The 16,174-nt window shown below is 26.9% G+C and overlaps 2 protein-coding genes across 2 annotated transcripts in view; both read right to left on the bottom strand.

The window, feature by feature from the left end:
- The window catches only part of LOC100210062 (protein GDAP2 homolog), a 72,302-nt gene extending 70,748 nt beyond the window's left edge, over positions 1-1,554 (bottom strand). The window contains exon 1 of the mRNA XM_065792769.1: positions 1,472-1,554. The gene's annotated coding sequence lies outside the window, so the exon portion shown is untranslated. The remainder of the gene's footprint in view (positions 1-1,471) is intronic.
- Positions 1,555-3,883: 2,329 nt separating this feature from the next.
- LOC136078051 (uncharacterized) lies at positions 3,884-12,362 on the bottom strand. Its single transcript, XM_065792766.1, has 2 exons — positions 12,071-12,362; positions 3,884-7,383 (listed from the first exon to the last, which is right to left on the bottom strand). Exon 2 carries the CDS (start codon positions 5,731-5,733, stop codon positions 5,179-5,181), a length of 555 nt encoding a protein of 184 aa, XP_065648838.1. The 5' UTR covers positions 5,734-7,383; positions 12,071-12,362; the 3' UTR covers positions 3,884-5,178.
- Between the last annotated feature and the right edge of the window lie 3,812 nt (positions 12,363-16,174).

Below are 16,174 nucleotides of genomic sequence, written 5' to 3'. Positions count from 1 at the left end.
CAACTGAACTTAAAACTCTAACAATGCTTAATGAGTTTAAGACAAAACTAAGACAGCTATTAATAAAGAATGATTTACCACAAAACTATTTTTGAAATTACATTATGATTTATCTATCAAAAACATGAAAAGTATATTAAATTTAGAAAAAGACTGAGTTAAATTTATTTATATCCTAATATATATATTTTTATTGTTTTTGTTTTTTGCTAAGCCTATAGCGCTTCTAGCTAATTTTTCACTTTTCATTTTTTTTTCTTTTCTTTTTACCACTTTTGTACATTTGTTTATTTTATAAAATTAACGAAGTTTCTTATTTTAAAATTAACCTTTATATTTACGGAATTTATAAAGGGGCTTGGTGATAAGACATATTAGTCTTCTTCTCGCCCCTGCTATATTTATATTTTGTTAGTAAATTACGGAATGAATATTTTTAAACGGCAAAAAAAAAAAAAAAAAAAAAAAAAAAAAATTAAAAATAAACTTTTTTTGTTTAATTATGTTACGTTTTAAAAATCAGTAATCGCCAATAATCCAAAAATAATCACATAAAAAAAATCATAAAAAAATAATCACATAAAAAAAAAATACAGCTAAAAAAATTAATAAACTAATAAAGATGGTGAATTTCATTTTTTTATTAACTACTTCGCTTAAGTTGATGCTGCAGTTAAAGTTTTAACTTAGGATTGAAAGGTCCGAGGTTCAATCAAGATAAACATAACTGGCAATCAACGACCATCGTTTACAAAACATAAGGATTTTTTGGAGTATTAAAAAAAATGTAACATTAAAATCTTTTGTAGTTTGTTTGAAAAGGGTGTTAAAAAATAGTGCATTTCCGTAAACAACTAACAAGAGTTACAGCAGCAACATTTCTATTAATTCTCAATAATATAATGAGCAATATTGCAATGCTAAAATAAGTAACAAAAATCAATTAATAAAAGTGAGATTCACTTTACAAATAGCGTAAAAGTATTACTAAATAAAATATATAAATTTTTGTATACTTAATGCAAGTAAATCAATCTGAGCATTGTTTAATAATTAATAATTTATGCACATAAGCCATACTTATAATGCAAACTTGGTTATAAGACATTATTTCACACCATCTATGACAAGTATGATGTCAATTTTTAAAAAAAATGAAATAAACTTTTTATTCAGCAAAATCCCATTACTGTGAAGAATTGTACATTAAAATAATTGTTATTTGTAAAAAAAATGTAACTTTTACGAAAATCTTTAAAAACCTCTTTGTTATGTATTTCAGCTCAAAAAATAAATCTTTCTTTATTAACTATTTTTTTGAATTTGAAAACTCAAAAAAAGAGAAAAATGAATGTGGAGAAAAAAATTGATTCTGGTTTATTTTGTTACATGAGAAACCACAAATAAAGCTTAAACAAAATCATGCACTCAGGTTAAAAAATAAGTCCTTAAATTATAAATGACTTCTTACGTGGTACAAATAAAATAGCAGATCAACTGTATAAATATTTTCCAATTACCATTTACGGCTGTCTTCAAATAATTGACGGATAACGAGTGAAAGTTAAAGCCGTTCTTCAAATAATTTTTTAAATTTATGACGCAAGGTCTTATACAGCACAATCTACAAACGATTGCCGTGAATAATTTATTATGTATTTACACTGATCACTTTAATTTATAATCAAACAATTACATTCAGGACCAGAATCACGATACCACAATGTTATACAAATGTTATAAAGTAAGCAAAAAATTGTACTTGCGTGTAATTTGTATAAATCAATAGTTGAGTTTATATGAGTTAACTTTGTTAAACGGCAGACATTTTGCAATACATTTTTGGTTTTTTACAAGATTATATGTACGCTTTTAAACGGAAAGGGGCTAAGCGCCATATGCATGGTAATAAGAAAATGGTTTTCTTTCTGTTTATTACAGTGTACTGGATACAGGATTTCACTTTTTTTCTTGATCTCTTCCTGCTTATTGACAACACAGTAGTTAAAGAAGGTTTGTTATTTTTATTATGTCAAATTTATATTACTATATAAATTTGACAATTCTCTACAAGTTAAAGTCAATAACTCAATTTAGTTAAAAATGGTGCTTGGTTTCTTTCCGTTTAAAGACGTCCTTATGTACTACGATGTTTCATTCTAAACACTTTTTTGAAGATAATTTACCACGTTTTTATTCTATGTGGAAAATGATGGCTACAAAAAAGAAAAAAGTAAAAAAGTTGTTGCAGTTGATATATTACATAGTTTTTGAAATCGGCATTTCAAAAACACTGAAGAATTAAATTTAGAATTAAGAATCAATCTGAAAAAAAGAAAGAGATGTTAAAAAGATACTGGTTTGGTTTTTTTCTTCATATAATGTTTAAAAATATGCACATAGTAATCATATTAGGATTTATTTTTAAATGCATTGACGACAATTTTTTTGCATGGCAAAATAAAAAACTTGTATAAATGTTATAAATTTCATATGCTAGTATAAAAAATTAATACTTTGTATAAATATCATATGATTGTAGAAAAAAAATTTAAAAAAAATTGTGAAAAAAAGAGTAGGAATATTAAATTAGTGACAAACATTTTTATTTTTATTAGGAACTCTTTTAATTTCTACGCTTTTTAAATTTTATTTTTTGGCTTTAATTTCACGGCTGCCAAGGCGTACATACATCGACTGATAAAGCCATAAGTGCAGTAGAATGTTATTAATTTTTATAGTTATAGACAGGCAGCGGTCTTGTTTTTTAGTAATCAATTTAAAGTGACATTTTATAGGTAAGTTTTAGAACTACCAGCCAAGAGTATGTGCGTGAGTGCTCGTGTGTGTATGAGTGTGTGTGTGTGTATGTGTGTGTGTGTTTGTGTGTGTACAGTGGCATAGATAACATTTTTTGAAGTTTAAAATATGACATTTTTACGCGTTGTGCTAACTCCAAACTTATGTGCATTTATCGTTATGCCAATTTGAAATAACTATAAACAAAACCTATTTTGACATTGTCAAACTAGGTTTCGCAAAAAAATCACGGTGACTGAAAAATTTAAAGTTGGATTCTTTAAATGTAATAACAATAAAAAGTTGCCTTTTGCTTAAAAATTATCAAATTTCAAAAAAAAACAAAAAACAACTTAAGATTTAGTAAAGAGTTTAGAATAAATCTTAAATCATTCAAATAACTTTATTACTCATAAACTAAAGGTTTAAAATCAAATTCTAAAGATTTTACTTTTCACCATTTACTTTGGCATAGCTGGATGTAATAATGACTCTTTTAACAATTTTATTAAAAACAAACCTCTTCCCCAGTGAAAAAGCGCACATGGGATACCCGTGGATTTTTTCCATATGTGACCCATGTAGGGATTATTATTTTGTCCCATGTGGGTTTCATATGGTAAATCCCATATGGGATACGCGTGGGTTTTTACCACATGTAACCCATATGGGGATTATTATTTTGTCCCATGTGGGTTTTATATGGTAAATCCCACATGGGTTTTATGTGGTAAATCCTACATGGGATATAGGTGTAAAATACTACATGTTATAGATCTTAAATGCCACATATATTTTAATCTAAATGGTATAAAAGTAGTCAATACTAGACAAATGAAAGTCCGAATGCTTCTATGATAATTTTTAAAGTTCTTTTAATTTAAAAATTACTTAAATAGTAATTTAAAATTAATCATCGAAGCTTTCAGAGAGGCTTAACTTAATCTGGTATTTACTACTTTATCCCATTTGGTATTCAAAATGTGTAGCATTTTTGATCTTTTACATGTGATATTTTCCACCTATAACCTATGTGGGATTTACCTTAAACTATTATAACGAAATTTTATAAAATTAAAAAACGTGTTGCAAAATGAATTTATTTTAAAATAAATGCTATTAATCAATACATCCAAAATGAATATTAAAAATATTATTTTTTCTTTTGCGATTTACACGCCGTTTTTTGTCGATTGAATTAATTAAATCGCTTCGGCTTGCATAATACTAAGGTTTTTAGTATCTTCTTTCTTCAAACATTTTCTAAAAAAAAAAAAAAATACAAATATATATATAAAAAAAAAAATAGATATATAGATAGAGAGATAGATAGATAGAGAGAGAGAGAGAGAGAGATAGAGAGAGAGAGAGAGAGAGAGAGAGAACCCATTTGAACCCATGAGGAGAATCCTGAAAAAAAGTGGTCAATTAGGATAAGTAGTTAAACAAAAAAACAAAAACAAAAATGTAAAAACCTACTTTTTCAATGATGTAGACGTTGGGTGCAATAGCCACTGGCTATTGCACCCAACTTTACTTTTTATCTTTACTTTTTCGTCACACACACGGCCTTTTATAATAACAGGCCTTGACATCGCGCAAAATGCCGTAAAAACTGAAGGCCGATTAAACTTTCACTTTTACTTATATTGATATATTTTTATATTAGGTAGGGTGTAATGGCAGTCTATGTTTTCTAATAATAATCTCTAGTAAAGACGGAAATATAAAAAGAAAACCAAAAAATTGTTAAAAGATATTTTTCGTATTTCAAATTTCATTAAGAATATTTATGTAATATTAAATAGTATCAATAACAAGCAGAACCATAACAAAGTATATATCTATATATTAGAAAGATAACTGTATTTTTAATTTTTTTTGCTAAAAATGGTAACAATAAAAATCACCAACAATAAAAAACACCAACAAAAGTTGATTCAAGCAAAAAAAAAGTTTTAACAGGGTAAATATTTACAAATTCAAACATTGAGAGACATAGGCTAATGAGAAAATAAAAAACATAACAAGTAAATAGCATAATAAATTACAAAACTAATTTTCACATAAATTATGATAGCTTTAGTATTTTGGGAGTGGTAATTAGTAAATAATTCTTTAGCAGAATATTAGAATATACTCTGCATTGTTTTTTTGCGATTTTAAATTTATATTTAGCAGCAATGAACTGAAACTGAGTAACACAAAATGTTCTGCATAAAAGGTCAGTAGCACCTTGAAAAAAAAAAGCAAAATATTGACCATTAGAATATCAGAGACCAACAAGAATATCAGAAGGAATTTCAAGTCCGCCTCTGTTTAGGCTATACAGATAACTTCCATATTTATAATAATAATTGGTAGAATCATCATAAATTTTTATTTCGCTTTTTTGCACATGTAAACTATAGCCACTAATGTAGATTTATTAACTGAGCTTTCAAGATCATGTATATTATCCAGAAGTTCTTTTTCATCAGTAGAAATATCTCTAAAACATATGTCACAAGTATGACCATCAATACCATCAACAGGAATGTCAAGTTTTAATATCAATTTAGTATGATGAATATTAATTTTTTCAATTACAGATTTAGCCTTTATAAAGTAAGTACCTCCAGATCCCTGTTGAAGCTTAGAAAAAGCTTTTTCAAGTGGATCTGTTGAAAACCAACCTAATAAGACATATTTTGCTCCATTACTCAACAAAGTTTCTACAAGATCAATAAAGCCATAACATGAATGCGCTATTGCATTGCTAGTATCTAGCGTAAGCTGTTTTACACACTTACCTGTAGGTTTCATAAAATTTGACAGTTCAGCAATATCTCGTAGCAGTTGTAACTGTTGATCACCAACTGAGTGGATTTCTCCGCATAACTCATTTCTAAACCGAATGCCAGCGCCAGGTTCTTTGACATTAACAACATTCATAAAAAATAATTTTTCCAATAAATACAGCAGTACCTTCAAATGCTTTATTTTCAATCTCTGGATGCGTTCTTAATGCAGTTACTGTTTCTTTGCAAAAAACAGACAAATAAAACTTTACAGATTGTCTCTCTATTGGTTTTGGATAAACTGATTTAGCTGTAAGTTTAGAGAGTTTAAAAAGACTATTGCACTCAGTTTTATATAAAGTTTCTAAATCACTTCACTTAGCCTAAGCCAGTTCTTTATTGTTCAAAAATTGAAGTTCGTCAGTCTTTTCTGTCAACCAATTGTTTTGTATAGATTTTAAGAGATGCACATAATCATACAAAAAATATATACCTGATGTTGTTAACCATGGTTTACTATCAACTGTTTTAAACATTCCAAAAAATCTTTGATTTACACAGTTACCATCAGTAATTATTATCAGTGTCTTACTATTTTCAATATTATTTATCGTATCAACAATTTGTTGACATTGAGCAAACTAAAATTCAGAGGGAAGATTTGCAACAGGTTGAGCTCTACATATAAATTCTGGACCTCCAAAAAGACATTTAATCATAAATGATAAAATTGTTTTAGCTAACCTTTCAGGGTAGTTTACTGCTTGACCAAACAAAGCACCTCTATGGTAAAGTAATGAAGCTTTGACATAGACCTATAAACATATAAACAATCATATTCAATCATATAAACAATCATATTTGCAGATATTATATGTAGAGCATATAATTATTTTGCTATGCGACAAAGTCGCATAGCAAAATACTCATATGCTCTACATATAATGTAGAGCAACATTAACTTTTCTCATAGCATTAAGGTGTTCGAATAGAATATTTGACTAAAGCGAACTTTCTTTATTTTTTAAAAATCTAATTGCTTCAAATAAAGTTGATTATGTTTTTATTAACTTTAATTTGTTTACAGCTAAAGATGAAATATTACAAGTTGTGCCATTATGGTTAGCTACAAATGAATAATCATTGAAAATTACTAAAATAAATAATGGAACACCAAATTTGTACATTTTTGATTGTATGTGTAAACTTTTTTTATTAAGCTGGAAAACAATAACATCGTTATTATCACTTAACAAAGATTGAATACCATCAAATATAAGTTCATCCTCTTTTAGAAAATCATTTAACTCATCTGGTAAAATGCTTTGAAAACCGCTTGAAGTTACAGTTTTTCTAACTTTACTTGCTGGTGTGGCTAAACAACTAGGCGGAATCTTTTTAAAAACAGATGGTGGGTTTAAAGGTCGTTGCTTCCCATATTTGCTTTCAAAAGGTGCTTTATTTGGCCAATGAAGTTGACATACTGCTGTATAGTCTGTAACAATAAAACCAGTTCTTGGGATAGCTTCACTACATCTTTTTCTCTCCTCTAGATTCTTCGGGAATTTATAAATTGATATTTTTGTTGTAGTTGAGTATTGATATTTTTGTTGTAGTTGTAATTGATATTGTAGTTGTAGTTGTATAAATTGATATTTTTGTTGTAGTTTGACTTGCAAAGAAATACACAGCATTTTAAAGGCATTTTAATTATTAAAAAAACTTACCGTTAGTTTGACAATATTATTACCTTACAATGTAACGCCTTGAACCTTGCATCAGTATAATCTTGAAGTTGCGCTATCTAATTTATAAACCAATCAAATTTTAAGGATTTATTAAAAAAAACATGAACACAAACTTTCGTCTAATGTTAAAAGATGAAAATGTAAACACAGTATTAGAAATTGGCCTTCAGTTTAACAACTTTGTTGCGCAATGTCAAGGCCTGTTATATAATATTCTGAAACTAATAAACAAACATCTAAATTTCTATAAGTAAATTTATTCTTTGATCATTGCCTTCATATCCTATCTTATTTTCATATCATAATCTATTATGGTATTATTTATATAACATATCACAACAATATTATTAAATTTGTGATGTTCAAATATCATATGAACATTCTCTAACATGTTCATATGATATTTAAATATAGTTCTTGAGTATATTATCTGCAAATAATTGACTGATGCAAGTTCAAATGTTGTCAAAAACCAAGCATGCATGCATGGGACACTGCAGTGTCCCACAAAGAAATGCTGGTTTGAAAGTTAAATTTTCTTTATTAAAAAAAAAAATTAAAATAGGGGGGAGATAGGGAGGTTTTTGTAACTTTTTTTAGGCTCCAAAACTTTTAACTTTAGATATAATAAGGTTCATAAAACTTAAGGGACTTACGAAGTACATTGAGGAACAAAAACAGGATATTTACAGAAACTTTTCAATTTTTAATCTGGAGTACCACAGTGTAATTGGGAATAAAGTCTCTGGGTCCAGTATTCAAAGTAATATGATCTAAAGTAATATATAAATTAAATAAAATGCTTTAAAATGCATGCAGTTATACATATAACTCCTGATAATTAACTATATGTATAACTAGTTATACATAAAATTTATTATATAAACTTATTTTTTAAGGTTATGCTTGAACAAATTAGTACCAATTAATTCAAATTCAAGATTTAGTTCAAGTTCAAGTTCTTATTTGTTCATTGTTTTTTCACTATTTTATATTTATTTGTTCAAATTTGTTAACTAGTACTAATTCTTACTACAGTAAGAATATTTATCATTGTTGAACGTGATTTTATTAGTAACCTAATTTTATTTTCAACATATTTTGACAACACACTTTACATTTTAAATGACGACAGCTTTTTTTCTATTGATGTTAAATTTATTACGTTTCAATAACTCAGATTGAATTTTAACTGAATTATTGTAAGCTTTGTAAGGGTTTGTTGTATATCAAATGGTGTTGTAAATAAAGTAAATAATATATATATATATAAATATATATATATATATATATATATATATATATATATATATATATATATATATATATATATATATATATATATATATATATATTTAAACAACTTTAAAAAGTATTCTACACAATAGAGTGCTCAATGTTCTTAACAGAACAGAGCAATTATATTAGTAGTAGAAAATCACTTAACAAAATTTTTTTCCATTTAACACTGTGTTTCATCAACAAAGATTCATCAGAAATGGATGATCAAATTAATAAAACTTCAATTTATAAAAAAGACACCATGCTGTCAAAATATATATGGGAATTAAAAGAAAAAAATATTGATGATTTTATACTGAATTGGTCTATCCTTAAAACAGCGCCTGCATATAACAATATTTCCAAAAAATGCATACTATGCCTACAAGAAAAATTTGAAATAATTACACATGCAAATCAAGAATGCTTATTAAACAAAAGATCGGAATTAATTTCTAAATGTAGGCACGAAAATAAGTTTCTCCTAAAAAACTATAAAAATAAATGAGTTCAAATAATATTTACATTAACTACCCTTTTTAAAAAAACCTTTTTAAAAAAATAGCATAAGTAATCATTTCTAAAGAATTCTTTTTATAATAGTGTCAGCAAATTCCACAAATGTGTGAAAATTTACAGTAGTTAAGACATTTGCAACTTCCTGTAATTTAATTTTGGTATAAATTGAAGTTTTATTAATTTGATCATCCATTTCTGATGAATCTTTGTTGATGAAACACAGTGTTAAATGGAAAAAAATTTTGTTAAGTGATTTTCTACTACTAATATATATATATATATATATATATATATATATATATATATATATATATATATATATATATATATATATATATATATATATATATATATATATATATATATATATATATTATATATATATATATATATATATATATATATATATATATATATATATATATATATATATATATATATATATATATATATATAAATAAATATATATTATTTAGGCTATGGGATCATCTATAAATGATGCCAGTAGATAGAGGGGCAGTGTGAGTTTAACAATAATTGACAATGGGGAGGGGATGTTGAGACCAAAATAATGTAAATTAAAAAATTGAATTAAAAAAAAAAGTAAAATATTATATTTCAAAAAAAAGTAAAATATTTTATTTCAAAAAAAAGTAAAACAATTTATGCAAGCTATGAGCAGGTTTTAGAGGTATTCACCCAACAATGTGGTCTAAAAACTTCTTGCTTTTGTTGCTTAAAACTGTAGAGGATCATAGTAAAAACAATTTAAATTCAGAATTTAGCTTGCTTATCTGAATGAACAATTTATGTTTGTTTTTTTTACTTATAGTACTGTTGAGAATAAATGTATAATTGAACCAGAAAAAAATTGATGGTATATGCATTTTTTATATTATATTAACAATTCAGATATACCATCATAATATGATAACAGAAATTGACATCATTTTCAATGGGAGATGGCAAAAAATTGACTGAGTTTGATAAAGGGTGAAGGTGTTCAATAAACAGGTCATCATCTGACATCATTATGCATAGATGACCCTATGATTTAGGTAATTGATTAGAAATATGATTTAGAAATATGATATAGAAAGTGTAAGAAAAAAGCATTGTTATGCTGAAAACCTACCTTTTGAGCAAGCTTTGACCACCTATTTTATAAATTTGAGAGACAGAAGTGGAAGTGCGAATTGCAAAAGAACTAATAACAATGCTCTAAATTGATTTTAACTTTGCAAACTAACATTAATATAGTGTTTAGAAATAATAAATGAAGTTTACATGATTTTTATAATTTGTATTTATTTCCATTATCAGTTATCAGTCTCTATTTTATAAAATGAATTAAAAAACTATTTATTTATAGTATAATAATAATACATAAATACTAGTTTCCTAATGCTATTATCATCACAATGTTAATGGTATTCGTTTTAAAGAGAAATTTTGTATAAACTTTATTGTTTTAATGTTATATATATATATATATATATATATATATACATATATATATATATATATATATATATATATGTATATATATATGTATATATATATATGTATATATATATATGTATATATATATATGTATATATATATATATGTATATATGTATATATATATATATACATATATATGTATATATATATGTATATGTATATATATATATATATGTATATATATATGTATATATGTATATATACATATATATATACATATATATATATATACATACATATATATATATATAAACATATATATATATATATATGTATATATATGTTTATATATATATATATATATATATATGTATATATATGTTTATATATATATATATATATATATATATATATATATATATGTATATATATATATATATATATGTATATATATGTTTATATATGTATATATATATATATATATATATTTATATATGTATATATATATATATATATATATATATATATATATATATATATATATATAATTTTTACTTTATTTACAACACCATTTGATATACAACAACCCCCTACAAAGCTTACAATAATTCAGTTAAGATTCAATCTGAGTTATTGAAACGTAATAAATTTAACATCAATATAAAAGTAAAGCTGTCATCATTTAAAATATAAAGGGTGTTGTCAAAATATGTTGAAAATAAAATTAAATTACTAATAAAATCAGGTTCAACAATGATAAACATTCTTACTGTAGTAAAAAATAGTACTAACTGATAAATTTGAACAAATAAATATAAAATTAACAAAAACAATGAATAAATAAGAACTTGAACTTTAACTAAATCTTGAATTTGAATTAATTGGTACTAATTTGTTCAAGCTTAACCTTAAAAAATAAGTTTCTATAACAAATTATATGTATAACTAGTTATACATATAGTTAACTATCAGGAGTTATATGTATAACTATATGCATTTTAAAGCATATTATTTTATTTAAACATTACTTTAGATCATATTACTTTGAAAACCGGACCCAGAGGCTCTATTCCCAATAACACTGTGGTACTCCAAATTAAAAATTGAAAAGTTTCTGTAAATATCCTGTTTTTGTTCCTCAATGTAGTTCGTAAGTCCCTTAAGTCTTAAGGACCTTATTATATCTAAAGTTAAAAGTTTTGGAGCATAAAAAAAGTTACAGAAACCCATCTCCATCCTATTTTTTTCTTTTTTTAATAAAGAAAATTGGGAATTCTTTGACTTTCAAACCTGCACTTCTTTGTGGGACACTGCAGTGTGCCATGCATGCAAGATTGGTTTTTGGCAACATTTCAACTTGCATCAGTTTATTGTTTGCAAATAATTTACTCAAGATCTATATTCAAATAACTATTATATTATCCTAATAATACGTCTATTTGCACAAATCTTAATCTTATTTCTATAAAGAAAGACAAACATTATTCGTTGTACTTACATACTTGCTTGCCATTCTCTATATTATTATAAAATATTTTCACACAATATAAACGTAACGCAATGCAATGTCGATTTAAAAATTTATTTTAGTTTTTTTTTTAAAGTTTTTCTTTTAGTTTCCAGCTTTCAAATTAATTCCCATGCAAATCCCACAGGAAACCCACGTGGGATTTCCCATGTGTGTAAATACCATATGGTTCCCACATGTAACCCATGTGGGATTACCCACATGGGTTTAAGATGACAAATTTCCATACGGATACCACATGGGAAAATCCGTCCCACGTAAATCCCATCAATCCCACACGGAACCCACGCGGAACCCATGTGGGACGCGGTTTTATTTTTCACTGGGTCTTGTTAAACTTATTCAAATAAATCTTATCTAATATTTCGTTTCAAAAAATCGACAATCGCCAATTAATTTCAAACATAATCACATATAAAGAGGAAAGGGGGCCAAAAAGTTTTTGAAAAAAAAATGTTTGTTTCTTTCAAATTAAAAATTTATTTTTTTAATTATCTATTCGTCATGCTAATTGAAAAAAAATATTAGCATGAGTTTTTAACCATTTTAACCCTTATAGGAACTCTGAGAACCATTTTTTTGAATTTTTAAAAATTTTTTGACATTGATATTACTTTTTTTTTAAGTGTGTTGATTTATAAACGTGCTCACAGTAATTGTTTCTTTAAAAAAAATGAAGCCCACATAATAATATGACATTTGTGTATCGGTATGTTATTATAAAACTAGTTTGCAACTATTATAAAAAACTATAATGTGTTTGGCATTATGAACAAGGATTTTTTTATATAAAAAGTTATATGTATTTGTAAGAAACTATATATAATATAATTTTAATTAGAGATGTCACCAATCTTAATTCTGCCAAATACCGAGTATTCCGGCCGAAGCTTAGTTATTTTTTTTATCATACTTACCTAGCAAACATTGTATAGCGGAATTTCAGTCCACATATATAGACATTTTGAGTGGTCCACTGTAGTTTGCTCATTGGTTACTTAGTGGACCATTAGTGGCTACCCGATGACTAGCCACTGATAACATGTAGGAAAGTTATTGGCTGGTCGTTTAAAGCGGCTTCCACTAATAGTCTACTAAATTACCGGTTAAAAAACTCTAATTAACGGCTCATTAATGCCTACATAGGTCCACTGCAAATCCATTAAAACAATGTTTGCTGGGTAGTTATTATACATGATTTTAATTATAACTATGTATAAAAGTCATTTAATACATAACTATAGTTAACTTCTTAAACTATTCAAAAAAGTTTCAAAAATAAACAGCTCAGGCATATCTTGCAATTCTGAAACATACAGTTATACAGTTGTCTTTTTATATCGGGAGAATAAATTAGTGCAAGTTTCATTAGTGCGAACTGGTATAAGTGCAAAGCAGTTGCAAAATTGGAATAAGTGCGCCGAAAGAATTTGATTGGGATAAGTGTGAACCCTATGCCAATGCTTTCAACAACACTTAAGTGTGAACCCTATGCCGATTCTTTTGGCGTAATTATCCCAGTTCACACATAAGCTAAATTATGCTTTACACTTATGACAGTTTGCACTTTTGCCAGTTTTTGCAACTGCTTTGCATTTTTTCCAGTTTGCACTTATGCCAATATTTGCAAATTCTTATAACGCACTTATGCCAGTTTGCACTACGGAAACTCGCAGTTATTCAGTTTTATTAATGCACGTTCTAAAATAAACTTCAAGAGATTAGTTAAAAAACAGCAAGCAAAAGAAAACAAAATATTAAATGCTCTGAGAAAGATTAAGTCAACGAAAGATTAATCTTTCTCAATAAAAGACTGCTTGACACAAATAAACCATCACCGTTGTCTAGTAGCACCGCTTATGATTTATCTCCACTTCGTAAGAAAAAGAAATGTAAATAAAGACAATCAAACTAGTCTTTAAAGAAAATATACACACATATGAAGATGTGGAAAAGAAGTGTCAAATTGAAAATGAAATTGGTTTTACAAGAAACTGTTCGCTTAAATAAGACAGGAAACCCTTACAAGTTATGGTCAGAAAATGCAAAATATTATCCTAATGAAACTTGCTAAATTTTACTTATTATTTGCCAGTGGTAATGCTTTTTTTCATTACAATCTGGTATTCGGTATTGGGACGATAAAAAAGTAGCCGAATAGGCCGAATACCGAATAGTCACCGAATATTGGTGACATTTCTAGTTTTAATACATAATACTATATACGCTTTATCGTTTAAAAGGGGTGCATTTTCTCTTATATAAGTATATAAGTAATATAAGTTCTTCCGTGATGGTCTACAATTAACTAGCTGGCCCAAAAGCGAGAAATAAGATGTTCAATTTTTGATCTGAGATTGTTTTATAAATCTATGAGAATGCCATGAAATATTATTTACTTGTTAAATAAAGGCTTACCACAACCAATATAAGATACTGATTAAGCCATTCAAGATCCGACATAATAACAAGAGGTATAAAAAGAAGGAGAATAACAAAGAAAAACTTCGATGCTTCCGAGACGAAACCAAATTAAAACTTTTCAACGCTGCAGCATGCAAGTGAGCAATGTTGAAAAGTTTTAATTTGGTGTCAGTCATATCAATAGGATTTAAAAACAGTCGTATCAATGTAGTACGTGGCATTGATATGACTGTTTTTAAATCCTCTGCTATACAATCACCAGTACTAGAGCAATGCGTGTCAGCATTGGCAAGAGCATGCGACAGACATTGACTCTCAGACAGAGTACCCATAGGTACAGCATTATCAATAATTTTCGGTTTAAAAAATACACATAGATTTGCCTGAAATAAAGTTGAAAAGCCTCAGCATAGATTAATACTTATGGGAAATCTTTCGGTGTATCTCTTGGTAAATGCTTTTCAGAACTTTTGCAATAGCTTCCAGGAGCTCTAAACCATTCAAGGTGGCTAACAACGGCAAATGGTGTGCTTTGTTTTGTGCATGTCAACTTTAGAGCCGTCAGAGCAGCTAAGAACTTTGTCTGCCCATATTGTTCGTGTTTATGCTCCAATAGGGTTTTGCATTACCAAGTCTAAACATACCTCTATGTAATTACCTCACCTCCATGTAGCTACCATATAACCATGACACTACCTCTATGTAAACAGGTAGTTAGGCTCCGTGTTTGCAAGAAGTACCGGTGGAAATCAATTAATCTGTCACATTACCTGTTTTCTGGACTAAAAAACATAAGCAATTCAGTTATAAAATGAAATGGCTATTTTGCTCATCATGAAAGCAATTCTTCTTGCAATGATTACGGATGGAAAAAAATATGCTCGTGAATTAGGTTTGTGGAGAATTTTAAAAGGAAAGATACAGCGAATTACCGGAGTTAGACAATTTATTGCTCCTAAAATACACTAGGATAGTTCCAATTGCATACATCTCATTGATTGGCAAAACACTAAAATTACAAAATCTCCATTGACATTTGACCTTTCTAATGCAGTTATTAGAGAGATTGTCATTACTGCTAAATCAACTATTTTCTATTATCCCATTTCCATGTCACATTCAAGCATCGGCAGCAGTGTGTGGTCATAAATCAAGAGATGGATTTATCCTATCGAGATTAGCGAGTCGACGTATAATGCCAGATTTCATACTAAGGCGGAATACTTGGTTGCATAAATTAAATGTTAATATTTGCATTTAAGCATTGTTTGAGTTGTATTAAAGTTGTGTTAAATTTTTTTATTTTGTATTATAAAAGTAAGAGTTAAGTCGTTTACTTTTATGCACCATTGGTAATATTGTAACATGTTGTAATTTTTAGATTTAAGTTTGAACTAATTTTGATAAAGCGTAGTCTTTTCTTTAGTTTTCGCTGTTTAGTTTTTCCAAATGTATATCACAGGGAATTCTATAGTATTCCTTGTTTTCTTTTGTTTGTTTTTTTCAAAATTATATCACTATTATATACTAATTTATAAATTAGTATATAATTGTGATATAATTCTGAAAAAATAAATTAAAAGTTATATCACAATTTTATACTAATTTAGTTTAAACTATTTTTTGGTTTGAAATAATTAAGTTTCCTAA

Source organism: Hydra vulgaris, chromosome 03 (assembly GCF_038396675.1).
Source record: "Hydra vulgaris chromosome 03, alternate assembly HydraT2T_AEP".
Classification (NCBI taxonomy): Eukaryota; Metazoa; Cnidaria; class Hydrozoa; order Anthoathecata; family Hydridae; genus Hydra; species Hydra vulgaris.
The sequence above is the reverse complement of the archived record's forward strand: the minus strand, read 5'-3'. Positions and strand labels throughout refer to the sequence as shown.